Source organism: Odocoileus virginianus, chromosome 17 (assembly GCF_023699985.2).
Source record: "Odocoileus virginianus isolate 20LAN1187 ecotype Illinois chromosome 17, Ovbor_1.2, whole genome shotgun sequence".
In the NCBI taxonomy this organism is placed as follows: domain Eukaryota; kingdom Metazoa; phylum Chordata; class Mammalia; order Artiodactyla; family Cervidae; genus Odocoileus; species Odocoileus virginianus.
The window spans coordinates 10186989-10202347 of record NC_069690.1 but is presented as its reverse complement, the minus strand read 5'-3'; the positions used below and the strand labels follow the sequence as shown (position 1 = coordinate 10202347).

General features: G+C 35.7%; 1 protein-coding gene across 2 annotated transcripts in view; it reads right to left on the bottom strand.

Moving 5' to 3' along the window:
- Positions 1 to 15359, bottom strand: part of MED13 (mediator complex subunit 13) — a 94885-nt gene that overhangs the window by 29402 nt on the left and 50124 nt on the right. For both annotated transcript variants that reach the window (XM_070478576.1, XM_070478577.1), the window contains exons 10-16: positions 11068 to 11281; positions 9726 to 9807; positions 7929 to 8050; positions 5850 to 5940; positions 5501 to 5715; positions 5087 to 5283; positions 3514 to 4430 (exon numbers count right to left, since the gene is read on the bottom strand). In XM_070478576.1, coding sequence (XP_070334677.1) covers positions 3514 to 4430; positions 5087 to 5283; positions 5501 to 5715; positions 5850 to 5940; positions 7929 to 8050; positions 9726 to 9807; positions 11068 to 11281 — 1838 coding nt within the window. The remainder of the gene's footprint in view (positions 1 to 3513; positions 4431 to 5086; positions 5284 to 5500; positions 5716 to 5849; positions 5941 to 7928; positions 8051 to 9725; positions 9808 to 11067; positions 11282 to 15359) is intronic.

Below are 15359 nucleotides of genomic sequence, written 5' to 3'. Positions count from 1 at the left end.
GTATTTGGACATAACAAACAAAACAGACAAAAATCTTTTCTTGTACACAGAACTTGCACAGAGGGAACTTAATGGGGTGAGAGATAATAATTAATACATTATGCAATATGCTTAGAAGGTAATAAGCAAACACTAGGGGGAGAAACACTAGGAGGAGGAGGCCATCTCATGTGAAGAGTTGACTCATTGGAAAAGACCCTGATGCTGGGAGGGATTAGGGGCGGGAGAAGGGGACGACAGAGGATGAGATGGCTGGATGGCATCACCAACTCGATGGACATGGGTTTGAGTAAGCTCCGGGAGTTGGTGGTGGACAGGGAGGCCTGGTGTGCTGCGATTCATGGGGTTGCAGAGTCGGACACGACTGAGTGACTGAACTGAACTGAACTGAACAGAGGGGGAGAAAGCAAAAGGAGCAGTATGGAGAAGATAAAGAGTGGTTTGCAATTTTACACTAAGATGACTTCTGACAAAAGTAAAGAGATAAGAGCGTTATTCATGTAAATACCTGGAAGAACAGGTATTCTGTCCCAAGCAAAAGAAACAATCGGGGCAAAGGTACTAGTGTATTAAATAGGAGCTTGCTACTATTTAATGAAGCTGTTATGATTTAATGAAAAAGTACTCCAAGATTGCAAATTTAGGTTTTATAGCATGTCTTTGTATTGAAACTTTAAATTGAAATATAAAGCTATTTCTTGTTTTGAATTATTTTCTCAGTGTAAGTCCTTAGGATAAAACCCATCTTCATGGCTGCAGAGTTGTCTGCCATGTCAGTCCTTGTTGTGATAAACACAGCACTCCCTAGGTAAACCACCCAGTAACGCCACTGTTGCTGTTGTTCAGCTGCTCAGTCGTGCCAGACTCTGTAGCCGCACGGACTGCAGCACACCAGGCTTCCCTGTCCTTCACCATCTCCCAGAGTTTGCTCAAACTCATGTCCATTGAGTAAATGATGCCATTCAACCATCTCACTCTCTGTCATCCCCTTCTCCTCCTGCCCTCAATCTTTCCCAGCATCAGGGTCTTCTCCAGTCAGTCAGCTCTTTGCGTCAGGTGGCCAAAGTACTGGAGCTTCAGCTTCAGCATCAGTCCTTCCAATGAATACTTAGGGTTAATTTCCTTCAGGACTGACTGATTAGATCTCCTTGCTGTTCAAGGGACTCTCAACAGTCTTCTCCAGCACCACAATTCAAAAACATCAGTTCTTTGGCACTCAACCTTCTTTGCAGTCAAACTTTCACATCCATACATCATTAGTGGAAAAAACCGTAGCTTTGACTATATGGACTTTTGTCAGCAAACTGGTAGTCTGCTTTTTAATATGCTGTCTAGGTTGGTCATAGCTTGTCTTCCAAGGACCAAGCGTCTTTTAATTCCATGGCTGCAGTCATCATCTGCAGTGATTTTGGAGCCCGAGAAAATAATCTGTCACTGTTTCCCCATCTATTTGCCATGAAGTGACGGGACCAAATGCCATAATCTTTGTTTTTTGAATGTTGAGTTTTAAGCCAGCAAACTCCTCTATCACCTCCATCAAGAGGCTCTTTAGTTCCTCTTCACTTTCTGCTATAGGGTGGTGTCATCTGCGTATCTGAGGTTGTTGACATTTCTCCCAGCAATCTTGATTTCAGCTTGCATTTCATCCAGCCTGGGATTTCGCATGATGTACTCTGCATATGTTTCTGTTTCTGCTTTACTGACTATGCCCAAGCCTTTGACTGCGTGGATCACAATAAACTGTGGAAAATTCCAAAAGAGATGTGAATACCAGACCACCTGACCTGCCTCTTGAGAAACCTGTATGCAGGTCAGGAAGCAACAGTTAGAACTGGACATGGAACAACAGACTGGTTCCAAATAGGAAAAGGAGTACGTCAAGTCTGTATATTGTCACCCTGCTTATTTAACTTATATGCAGAGTACACCATGAGAAATGCTGGGCTGGAGGAAGCAGAGGGTGCAATCAAGATTGCCAGGAGAAATATCAATAACCTCAGTTATGCAGATGACACCACCCTTATGGTAGAAAGTGAAGAGGAACTAAAAAGCCTCTTGATGAAGGTGAAAGAGGAGAGTGAAAAAGTTGGCTTAAAGCTCAATATTCAGAAAACTAAGATCATGGCATTTGGTCCCATCACTTCATGGCAAATAGATGGGGAAACAGTGGCTGACTTTATTTTTCTGTGCTCCAAAATCACTGCAGATGGTGACTGCAGCCATGAAATTAAGACGCTTACTCCTTGGAAGGAAAGTTATGACCAATCTAGACAGCATATTGAAAAGCAGAGACATTACTTTTTCATTCAGCTACACAGTTTAAAACACTGATAGGTGCCATGGAGGTGTCATGTCCTCAGTCATGTCCAACTCTTTGCGACCCCATGGAGGAGGGGTTGCGACCCCCTAACAGGCTCCTCTGTCCATGGAATTTTCCAGGCATGAATACTAGAGTGGCTTGCAATTTCCTCCTCCAAGGGATCTTCCCAATCCAGGGATCAAACCCGCGTCTCTTATGTCTTCTGCATTGCAGGTGGATTCTTTACCCACTGAGCTATCACTGGGAAGCCTCAAAACACTGATAACACACACACAAAAAAATTTTTAATCTCTATCCCCAACCACTCTTCTCAATTTAAAACTTGTATTTCCAAATATGCACTTGGATAAGTAAGGATCATCTTATTTCTTTGCTCAAAACTGTCCTAGCCATCTCGGAATAAACTATAAAGGCCACAGTTAAACATGGTGCATCAGACTCCACATGACATTGGTGCTCAGCCATCTCTTAGACTTCCAACTGCTACCAGTCCCCCCATCGCCCAACTCATTCCAACAACAGTGCCTCTTTACTGTTTCTCAAACATTAAGCACATTACTCGCGGTCTCTGCACTCTCTGCAAACACCTCTTTCGTTTAGCCACACAGCTCACATTCCCCGTCTCTATGTAGGTCTTTGCTCAAATGCTGTCCCTCAGTAACATCTTCTCTAAACATACCTCTAAAGTAACACATTTCTGTCCTGTCTTTTCCCACTCCTTTCCCTGCTTTTCCCTCAAAGCAGTTGTCACCATATAATTACTTTCATTTAAATTTGTTATTTTGAGTCTTATAGGCTCAGAAAGGGCAGGAAATACGTTTGCTTTAATACTGTAGTTTATAAAGGAACAGTCCCTGGCACATACTAGTTGCTCAATAAACATTTAATGAGTGAAAGAATCCTGAACAAAGCAGACAACCAGCAATTTTCTGCTAATTAACATGTGCAAAGTACCTTTTATACTCCTACACAAGTACATAATTACAGACTTATAATAACCATACTTTTGTTGCTGAAATTAAACTAAACTACTCGGAAGTTCTTCCTTTAAAAGTGTCATTCTTGAAGGAGTTTTAAGTGCACATTTAAGTGTCTATCAGCTAAATGGGAAACTGTCTTTATTACCCTTTCTTAAGAAGAAAAAGTCATACAACTAAAACAAAATGGAAAAATTACTTCATTAGCATACTTACCATTTCTTTTGGACCAGGGGTGTAAGCATGAACTTTTCACAAGTGCTTCATCAACTTTGCCTCCTGACATGTTATCCATGAACTGACGCCCATGTTCCAATGCAAGGTAGCAGTCATTGCAACAGTCCCGCTCTTCAACACGTACCCAATTGTTAGTTACACCAATTTTGGGAAAGGGATCTTGGTCTGCAGCTCCAAAAGGTGAAAATAAATTAGTGCACTGATCTTGTAGCAATAGTATCAATTCATCAGGCAATTTTTCGGATTCCTTTAGTCCTCCATTAACATGTTCAGCAGAAGTAGCCCTGAGAGCTTCAAAACGTTTTTCTGCTTCTTTGCCACATTCTGTGTTGCGTCCTATGATATCTAGTTCATCTTCTAGAAATAATCCTGAATTGTTTCCGAATTTCCTGTTCATGACAGCACTGAAGCCACAAGTACACCTATACTGTGCTTCCTGTGTTGGATCTGGAATGTAAACTCCAACATCGGCACCCTTGATATTCATGTTGCAAACACAGATACAGCAACTATCAAAGTTACAGTCTTTAAACAAATTCATAACTGATTCTGAAAGAATGAGGTTTACATAAAGACTGTGTGCTTCAGGGATGGAAGGAACAGTTGCAGGTTCAACAGAATTAAGGGGTCTGCAGGTGGATGGGGTGGAGGCTGGTGAATATAAGTCTGAATTTTCATATTTGACTGAACCTTGAGCACTAGCCGGTCCACCAGCTCCACGAGGAGTCCTTGGAGTCCTTGGGGTCCTTGGAGTTGGAAACCTAGGGGTAGACGGAGAAGGAAGAATTCCTGCTCCACTGTTACTAGGAGGTGCACTGCTAGGAGGCATCCCAAAGGAAGTATGAGTTTGAGGTGTGTAAGCAGGGCCATATTCTTGATCCATAGTACTTCCATCACTAGCATCATCAGGGGAAAAGAAAATAAAAAAACATACATAAAGGAACATATTAGTAAGGTGAAATACAACTAGAGATTTCCCAAATATTTCTCAGTAACACTGAAAATTATGAAAACACAATTGGTCCAAAAATTGTAAGTACAATTAAAATATATGTTTGGTTAATATATCCACTCCAGGTGATTGTTGTGTGGTAAAATCCAACTAATTAGTTCTATTATAAATAAATAAAATTTGTATATAACTGTTCCACATTTATATATCCATGATTACTATCTTTACAGTTCTTGTACTAGGAATACTCACACTTCATTGATTCTAAGATGCCACTAACTGTTTAAAAAAAACACCTGATTTTAGAGATGTTTATGGGTAGAAAAGGACAGTAGCAATTTTAAGATGTTACCAATTATAAGACACCCCAATTTCAGAGATATTTTAAAATACAAAGTTTTCTGGTCTTTAGTGTTCCAATACTCTACTTTAACCATATCAAACACCATTATAAACTATTAATCAGAAAATGATTTAAAAAAATTATCAAAAACCAGTATCTTTTTCCAGATACCAATATACTAGGTGTTAATGATGAAAAAAAAGTAAAGCTACACAAGTATTCATATACTATACCAATCATATAAATTTAAATCATACCCCTCTTTGATGAATGGCATTGTAGGCCCTGAAGAAAGCAATTCTAACTTTCCAACAGTCCAGCTCTGACGGTAAATACACTCTTCTGGCAATTTGATAGGAGGCAGACACTGGCTTGGTAGAGTTTTTAGAGGTGCAAACATGGAACATCCCACTAGAACTTGACAATTTTCAGGCTTATACACATAAGAAAAATCCTATAATATAAACAACACGATTTTCAGCATCTTGTCTTTCAAGGGAAAACAAAAACACAAAACAAAGTAACTCTAACTTTTCTTTTTTAAACAGAATAATAAAATGTAAATATAGTTCTACTCTTTCATTATGAGAGGATTTTTGAATATGGCAGTAAACCAATTCTATATAAAAATGTAGAAGTGAATTATTTTTCTAGAAAAATAAAATACTTACTTTAATTTCAGAAGGTTTGGGGCTACAGAATCCTTCATCAACCTCAATTTTGAACTGCGCTCCTATACTAGAACTATTTCCTTCTAGAACAGTTCCTCCAGGTGTTGTATCCATACTACCATATTCTTTATTATTCATATTCATTGGGGAAAATCCCATAATATGTTGTTCCAGTGATGGTGGTGTAGGATACATTTTATGAAGATCTGCAGTGCCTATAGTTAATAAAACACACATTTTAACATAAGACTAAAAAGAAGTTATTTTGTGTATAAAACAAAGGGACGGGAGATATTATTGAGATTAAAAGTTTGCAGATTTATCTGGAATACAGATTTGGTAAGCTTACTTATGCAAGATAATGGGTCCAGATTTCCTGTCTTTGATTCCTTGCAGCTGGATTTATCATCTGATCCATTTGTCGATTTTTTAGATCCAGGCTATTAAAAAAAACACACACATACACATACATATTTCTCTGAAATTTAAATCCAGTGTGAACAAGATAGTAATCATTTGGATGTAATCTGAAAGTAGAGCCCATTGGTGCCATAGCCAAATATCTACTAGATGCAATTTGAAGACATAAAAAAATTTTACGTATCAATAAACAGATTAGTTTATCTGATGATTATAATAATACTCCAAATTAACAGAGAGAGGAAAAAGTTCCTTCATGAAAACAACCATTACTTTCAAAATACATTAAAGCCTATTAAAATAACAAAAAAATAATAAGAAAACTTAACAGAATTTGGGAACTGCCTCTTAGTAAAAGATACTTATAAAGCATTTGTCTCTTTAAAGAAAAGACATTAAATATTCCTTTATAATCAATAACCTCTCCAAATTCCTTTTACATTTTTATCTTTCTTAATAATCTTCTAGCCCCTACAAATATGCTACGAAAGGTTAAACTAAGCAAAACTTCAGAAAGATCTTGTATGACAAAACAATAGGATCCCTAACTAAAGGCAAGTTTTAATACATTGAACAAAACAAGTCTTAAAATCTCCAATCTGTCCTCAGTGTTGTTAGAACTGACAATTTGGTTCCTAAAACAAAGTGGCTAGCAGGATACAAGGAAACCAAGCTGTCAACTCTAACACTGACACATGAACAGCAGCAGGGAGAAAGCACAAAAGTATCACAGTATTCAGGGACTGTGGTTTAGTCGCTAAATCATGTCCGACTCTTTATGACTCCATGGACTGCAGCCTGCCAGGTTCTCTATTCATAGCATTTCCCAGGCAGGAATACTGGAGGGGGCTGTCATTTCCTTCTCTAGGGGATGTTCCTGACCCAGGGATCAACCCCACATCTCCTGAATTGGCAGGCAGATTCTTTGCTGCTGAGCCAGCAGGGAAGCCCTGTTTTCAGGCATACAGTTATCTAAACTACACTATATTATAGGATGTGGAGTAGAAGTTTATGTATAGTGATATCTGCATTATATCACTTAATTGAAGAGACCAAATGTACGACAGAAGTTTCCAAGCTACCTTTATATAGATGAAAAAGGAATTCCCTTTTATAATGCAACACTCAATTCATTAATTTCCCAGAGATTTCACATTCTGAGTGATAGTCGCTCAGTCACGTCTGACTCTTGGTAACCCCATGGACTGTAGCTTGTCAGGCTCCTTTGTCTATGGAATTCTCCAGGAAAGAATAATGGAGTGGGTTGCCATTTCACATTCTAGGGACTCTCATTTTAAGCTTTAATTTCTTTTATCTTCAGCTTTCTCTGCAAATGGGTGTTAAAGATTAAATATTACTTTTTCTTCCTCTTTCACTAGTATAGTATATAGATGTCTTATAATAATGACTGTGGTACCAAACAAATTCCTGAATAAACTGACAAGGCATATAACTTCAATGTTACTTATTTATTCTCTGATTGAGTCAACTCTCAGGTCATTTCTAAAATTATAGGATCAAAGATTAGGTAAATATTCTGCTTTCTAAGGACTGCAGAAAAGGAACATATGGCCAAGATCAAATAAAGCTTAATTATACATGTCCTTCAAACATAAAAAGTAAAGGAAAAAAAAACCCGTAAGTTTTTTAGGTTTATAGGTTATAAAGTTTCTAGGTTACATTATACATGGAATGCTTAGGCAACTCTGGTGGTCCAGTGGTTAGGACTCTGCACTTTCACTGCCAAGGGCCTGGGTTCAATCCCTGGTTGAGGAACCAAGATCCTGCAGGCAGCACAGTAAAGCAAAACAACAACAACAACAAAATACCACCTCAAACATGAGGAAGGTTAAAAAAAGGACATCAATTATAGAAATTTTGTTTCAAAGTATTTCCTATCGTTCAGTGCTAAAACATAGTATTCAAGTCACATATCACTTCTAAAGAAAAACTTTTATAAAACTGAGGAAAATAAATTATAATTGTAATCATTAGTAAGGATACTTACTGTCAGTTCATCTTCATCAGAATTAAAAAGATTATCAAGGTCAGTATAAGAGACAGTCAGGTCTGAGTCATAAATCAAACTGGTTGATGGAGGTCGGGCATGACCAGCAGGGCGGGGAGCATCTACAGATGGCAATTAGAAAAACAAAATAAAAAATTCTACTACTGACCAAATAAGTATTATTCTATTTAAGCCAGACATGTACATTTACATTTGTAAGGGTATTATGCAATAAGAAATTGTGATTTGCTTAAAATCCATAGATTTTTTAAATAGAAATAAAAATTGTAAATATATGGTGACATCTTTCCAAGGAAGCTCACCATATATAGGAAGCTCAGGTTATATAATCCATAACATAACTAAGTAATCTACATTAATAATGCATCAAATAAAACTGTAAGGACAACAGAATTAAACACAGACATTTTTAGTTTATCTTTCTGAAATATAAAGGAAGCACAGAATAATTAAGTTCTCTAGTTATGTCAGACAGACTATCTTAATTTGAGTTCCAATGCCAGCACTGACAATATGACAAGAATTAAATATGAGAGCGCATTAATGAATAAACCACTTCTGCCCAGTGCCAGGAACTTAAATACGCACTTAATTACCTCTTAGTTAAGTTTCATTTCAGTTCTAAAATTTTATTTTCCTTTTTGCTTTTCTCCCCAGTCTTAGTGAAAAATATATGACTACTATAGAAAAAATAAAAATACAAAGGAAAGTTATATTCCATTTGCATTCCCACACAAGGAAAAAAAAGCAGTTGGTGTATAAACCTTCCAAAGCATCCTCAGGATGGTTAAATGACTTGAAACAACCCTCCCTTTCAGAAAGATTAAAGTCACTTTCCAAGTGCCTTTGCAAATCCATCCTAAAGATTCACTAAAGCAGAAGTTCTAAAATTTTAGTGTGTAAAAGTCATCTGGAATACACCAAGATTCCCAAGTTTCACTTCAAAAGATGCTCAGTGTCAGATGGTCCACATTTTGAGAAAGCCACACCACAGGCACAATTACACAGTTCCTTTATCCTAAGGCAGGTAAACAGACTAAAAAACCTAAACAGTTAACTCACCAAGATACTTACAACCACTGACCATTAAATTTATTTCATGAAAGACCATCATCTCTTTCTTATTCAGATGGACGTTTTTTCTTATTTCGTTTTTGACTACAGAGAGTCTGATGGATCCTCCCTATTTATTCCAAATGCTAAAACAAAACTTTGTCCCTAATAGACACATACCAAAGAACAATTTCTTTTGCCTCCATCAGAAGTTAAACAGATCTTGTAAAAGAAACAATACAACCTGTCTCTCTTTTCTACTTACAAGGAGGACAAATCAGATGCTTTCAAAGTGGAGTCTTCAGTGTACCTCCAGTGCTGAGAACACTGCTAGAAAACTACATTAATATAAGGAGCTCAGCAATAATTGTTCTAACTTGGGGGGAGGGGGAAGAAAAGGACAACCAAATTACAGTAAAGTCTAATTCATAAACTGAGTTTTTATAACTGAGAGGGATCTTAGGTAATGATCTTATCCTATCTCCTTCTTTTACAGATAAGGGAGTTATTTTTATTTGTTAAACAAAGGAAAGAAGCTCCACAATTCAAAACAGTATTTCTATCACCTGAGGCTCCTTCTCCTTAAAATCCATCATTTTAAGATCAGTCCCTTTCTATGAAACATGAACTATGCAAAAAGGAATACTAAAAGTCCAACAATATCAGATTACTTTAAAGTAACAATCCTGGAATGCAGTACTTTGACTGGAAAATAAGTTTTACCTTGCTTGATAGACGGACTAAATAATGACATAGCATCTTCTTCATGTGATAACACTGTAACACTAGATGGCCCATCTTCTACCTGCATACAATATTACATATTAGATTGAAATACATATTTTCCCAATAATAAAATATGCCAATTACTAAGTAGCTATGTATTGATCCAAACAGTCCATCCTAAAGGAAATCAGTTCTGAATATTCAAAGGAAGGACTGATGCTGAACCTGAAACTCCAATACTTTGGCCACCTGATGCAAAGAACTGACTCATTTAAAAGACCCTGGTGCTGGGAGAGATTGAAGGTGGGAAGAGAAGCGGACAACAAAGGATGAGATGGTTGCATGGCATCACCGACTCGATGGACATGAGTCTGACTAAACTCCGGGAGTTGGTGATGGACAGGGAGCCCTGGCATGCTGCAGTCCATGGGGTCACAAAGAGTCAGACATGACTGAGCGACTGAACTGATGTATTGATCATTCTGCTGGGTGTTCTAGAGACATTATCAATAACTCTCACAACTAACCTACAGGACAAGTAAGTATGTTCATCTTAAGTTACAGACAAAAAATACTTCCATAGATAACCCAGGAAATAAACTAGTAAGTAGTGGAGCTGGGATTTCAAACTAAATCTGTCAAATTTCAAAGTCCATGTTCTTTCTACAAAATCTATTACATTCCCAGCTACTTGTTTTCATATTTACAAAAGAACAAAATGTCAAGTACCTGGCACACAAAAAGGCTAAGCAAAACTTTGTGAAATGAATTCTTTGAATTAAACATATTACTGGGTCCTTTTTGTAATTTTAAAGCCTTCAATTTTCAATTTTGTGTTTAAGGCAAAACTCTTCTCTAGCAGTTATCTTGTGCTTAATAGATCCTCAAATATTTTATTAAAAAAAATTTTTAAGACACATTATTAATATAAGACTTTACTTCTTGAGTCACATATTCAAAATATCATGTATTTTATAAACAGAGTGATGTGTATTTTACTGCATTTTTGAAAACTGTTAATTCACTTAGAGCATAGTTTAACTCAGAATCAAAGCAGTTCATCTACCTAAGTGTTCTGATTTCAATACAACAAACTAATGTCCTTTTTCTCTAATCTCAAAACTTTTATAATAAAGATATAGTCATTATCATCAGAGACCAGTAATAATTTCAAAGCCACATAAGCTCTTAAATTTTGTACAATGTGCCTGATTAATCTATTTTTAAGAAATTTTTTTCTAAGTTAAAATGAAGAATCTTTTTTTAAAATGAGAATTGTGGTACCATATGCAGAGCTACAAAACATCAGTGACGCTTTGGTGTACTTTCTCTTACTCACCTTGTGTTTTTTCCCAGCTTCTCTTTCATTATTTTGTCTATCTTTCTTATCAGGAAAAAGGAATTCCTCATCTCCTTCAACGAATGCATATGGATCAATTTTAGGTTCTTGTTCTGAATCAGATGCTATTGCTGAAAGATACTGATTTTTAATTTGATATTGCTGCACTAATTCATCAGAAACTTTTAAAGGTTTCTTACATTGCACCATTAACCTGCATAAAAAAAATTAGAAAAATTAATTATATTCTCCATAAAAGCATAAAAATTTCTAAAGTGACTATCATAAAGTTTTCAGAATTATTTTCTTAAAAAAATTATTTAGAGATGATCTAACTTGCAATCCTCCATTTGACAAATGAAGAAACTGAGGCATAGAAAGATTATGTGATTTACTGAAGTCTCAAATTCAGCAACCAAGAAATGGAGCTAAAATCCTGGTCTCACAGTCTTTCACCAAAATGTGTTGTCTTTTGGTAACCGACTCCATTTCCAAATACTCAAGTGCATTAACCTGTACAAATTCATTTACTTGAAAGGGATTCATATCTAAACTGCTTCAGCACAGGAACTCTCAAAATTTGTGCTAAACAGTGAGACTACTGTACTTTTATACAAGTTATACCTTTATATACCTTTATAAAATTTATATCTACTTCTATACAATTTACACCTTTATACAATTAAAGTGATTATCCTTTTCCTACTGCCATGAGTGGATATACTTTAAGTTTAAAAAGTTTAAGAGGCTGACTTGTGTTTCATGAAAATAACAATTTTCTACTGTATTATTTATCAACTGTAAATAATTCTAGCAAAACATTTAGAATGTCAAGTGGAGTTTCAGCACAAGTTATCTCAGAGGTTTTTACTACTCACATTGGAAAATAAGTTATTAGTCTTCTGGTTCTACTTCATGAATGATAAACGTATCTCTATACTCTCCTAAAATATCCAATAAAATGACAAAGAACAACAGAACAGGCAAGAAGACAACACTGAAGTTAGAAAGATGAACTACTAGGAAGAGACACCAGAAAAAAGTGAAATCCAAGGCTTAGCAAAGGAAGTCACAACAAACTGACAGGATCATCAAATCCTGGAAGGCATCAGGACCCTTACATCTCTGAAGAACAAGGTGCTTGGTGAGTGTGAAGAGAGGATGATTCATTTTCAGTTTGCATGACACTTTTAGACTCCTAAACTCATTTTCTCTATGGTTTGCAAAGCTGAGATTCCCGCGCTACCGAAACGATGACAGCCCGGCTTCTAGTCAAATAATGCTTAAAGTCCTGCAATGACTATTCTACCCTGAGTAAAAAAACAAAGTCCTTATAATATCCTATCAAAGCCTTCCATGATCTGTCTCCCCTTTTCCCCTTCAACTTCATCTTCTACTATTCTATTGCTCCCTCTCTCACTGTTCTTTCAAGGGCTTCCTTGATATTCCTCAACAGGTCAGCCACACTCGTGACTATTCTTTTTATCTGGAACATTGTTCCCCCACATAGCTGCATGGTCAACTCCCTCACTTCCTTCAAGTCTTTAAATGTCACATATTTATGAGATTTTATTTAAAATAAACCCACTATCTCAACATTTATCCCCCCTTATCTGGCTCCACTTTTCCCTCCACAGTATTTCTCTCTTCACATACTATGTAATTTGCTTATGCTCATGGCTGTCTGTTACTCCACTAGACTATCTATAAGCCTCTAAATGTTAGGGATTTTGTCTCTATTTACTGAACTATCCCGAATGCCTAGAGTAGTGCCTGGCACATAGTAAGTGCTCAATAAATACTTGCTAAATTAATATATGAAATCTAAAAGCCACAGAGGATTGAGATACTGTGTTTGCATTAATAATTCTAAGATACAGTATGTTGTACTTTGAAGTAAATCACCTTTATTTGTTAGAAAGTGATACTACTGCTCTGACTTGCCTGTCCTGGGTATCAAGACAAAAAATCATATGAGAAATAAGGTTTGGAATCAATGAAGGTATTTGCTAGTTTATAAACTACCTGAATGACAGAGCTATCATAGCAAGCTAATCTATTCACCAATGTCCAGCACGAGAAGCACTCTATAAACTAAGGTTTGAAATAGAGGTAATCAAAAGAATAACTGACATTTTCTCACAATGCTATCAAATATGATATATGTCACTATTATCTCAATGTGCCTCAGATTTATCCTCAAACTGAAATCTCAAATATACAAAACCTTTTTTCCAGAGGAACACAGTGCTAACCCAACTGTCAATGGGGTATATGTTTTACAGTTATCTGTTAGAATGGTTCTGTTCTATAAATAAGCATTTATTTCTTGATAAGTTTTCTATCTCACCATACTAGATGCTAAATGTTTCCTGAAATGTCTATCAGATAACAACATAAATCATTAAAATAGTATTTGTATCTACTTTGACATCTATTTTCTTATTTAATACTTAAAAGTCATGAAATAGGAAACAGAGGGTGTGCTCTCTGACTTGGATGTGAAAATTATGTTGGAAGAAATGGTCAAATAGTGGCAGGGTTAGGGCACGGAAGATTTTAAATAAATATGCAAATACACATAGCTATTCATAGGGGGAAAGTATAAGAACCTACCCCTCCACCCCCAGTCACTAACCTGAAAGACTACTCTGTGTTGAGGTGAATAAAACATCTATTTTCATATTAAGTTGTCCTCTGGCAGAAGCATAAAAACTGCCACACTGTTCACATAAGTAGTTGTTAAGCTAGTGGGCAGTAACAGTAAAAAGAAAAATCCTACTGCACAGGGCTCTTTTAGGAATAAAAATGAGTAAACCAAATGCAATACCTAAAGACAACTTTTTGTTATTTTATTGAATGGATCTCACAGCAAAGAACTGAAATGAAGTCAATGATATCAAGAGTATTAAGTCACAATAAATTAAAAATATAAATTATTTACATTATACATCCTTCTATATTTAAAACTAATAGAAATAAAAACTGTGCTTTTTTCTTTAAAGAGATGCCAGATTAAAAACTCAAGTTAGCATTTCATCACTATCCAATTATAAAGTATACAGACACTTTTGTGAAGAGGAACAACACACCTCTCCTTTTCTAAAAGGAACTTTCACATAAAGCCAAATTGTTAACTACAGAGATAATTTCAGTCAGATATAAAAGCAAATACAGACAAACTGGAAAAGAATGATTAGGTACGGCCATGAACAGGAACCTTTGTAATGCCCAAAGCAAACCAAAATTACTTTTATTAATTAACTGTATCTCCTTTTCACTATGACAAAGCAGCACACAACCCTAAAAAGTACTTGTAGAGAATTTAACATGGCTTACAGCTTATGCTTTTATGTCTTTATTCAAAAGAAATTCTTTCAGACAAGATGTGACAATATTTTAGAACTAGCAATTATAAAAGGAGGTAAGCTATAATTCAAGAACTGTTAATGAAGAAATGAATTTAATAAATCTCAAAAAATTAATAGTACCTTTTCTAATACCATCTCCAATATTCAGAACCAATCCTTAAACTGAGTCAAGCTAGCTGTCAAAAGTATAGCTGTATTGCATTAAAGAGATCAAGTAAGGAAGACTTAGAAAAAAATCTTAAAGAGAAAAAAACTTTTAAGATTTAGAATACAGTAAATCAAAGCAAGTTTATTTCATCATAGACATCTTTCTATGAAACAAAGTAAAATCTATCTTTTAGAGATCAAATAATGCATTATAACTATATACATACAATAAAAATCTGATATAATCATCACTGATACAATATAAACACTAATTCTACTAATGGACATTATGGTTAAGATATCCTGAAGTATCCTTTATACCGACCAAGACATCATGACAAGAACTATGCTCAAGTACAGTTCTTTGTTCAGGGTTTAGCAAGATTCCTTGTGAATCAGAATAGCAGATTATTTTAAGCTGTCACAAATTCTACTAAAACTAAACTCTTGAAAAAATGTCAAAAAGCAACTGTAATGTTTCTTTGCAGAAATTTTGCTTTTTAAAAAAATTTACAAGGTCTTAAAGTCACTATTCTAAAATAGATGTTATCATTAACAAAGAGACTAAAATTAATTAGACACAAAAAGAAAATAAAGATAACTGTCACAGATGTGTATATCTTGTGTGGGAGATACGCTAAGCTCCACCCAACCTCTCTCTCCTCCAATTAAATTCTAACAAATTAGAAAAGGAATTTTGCTTTAAAGTGGCTACTAAAAAGTGCCAGACTGGATGAAGCACATGCTGGAATCAAGTTTGCTGGGAGAAAAAAA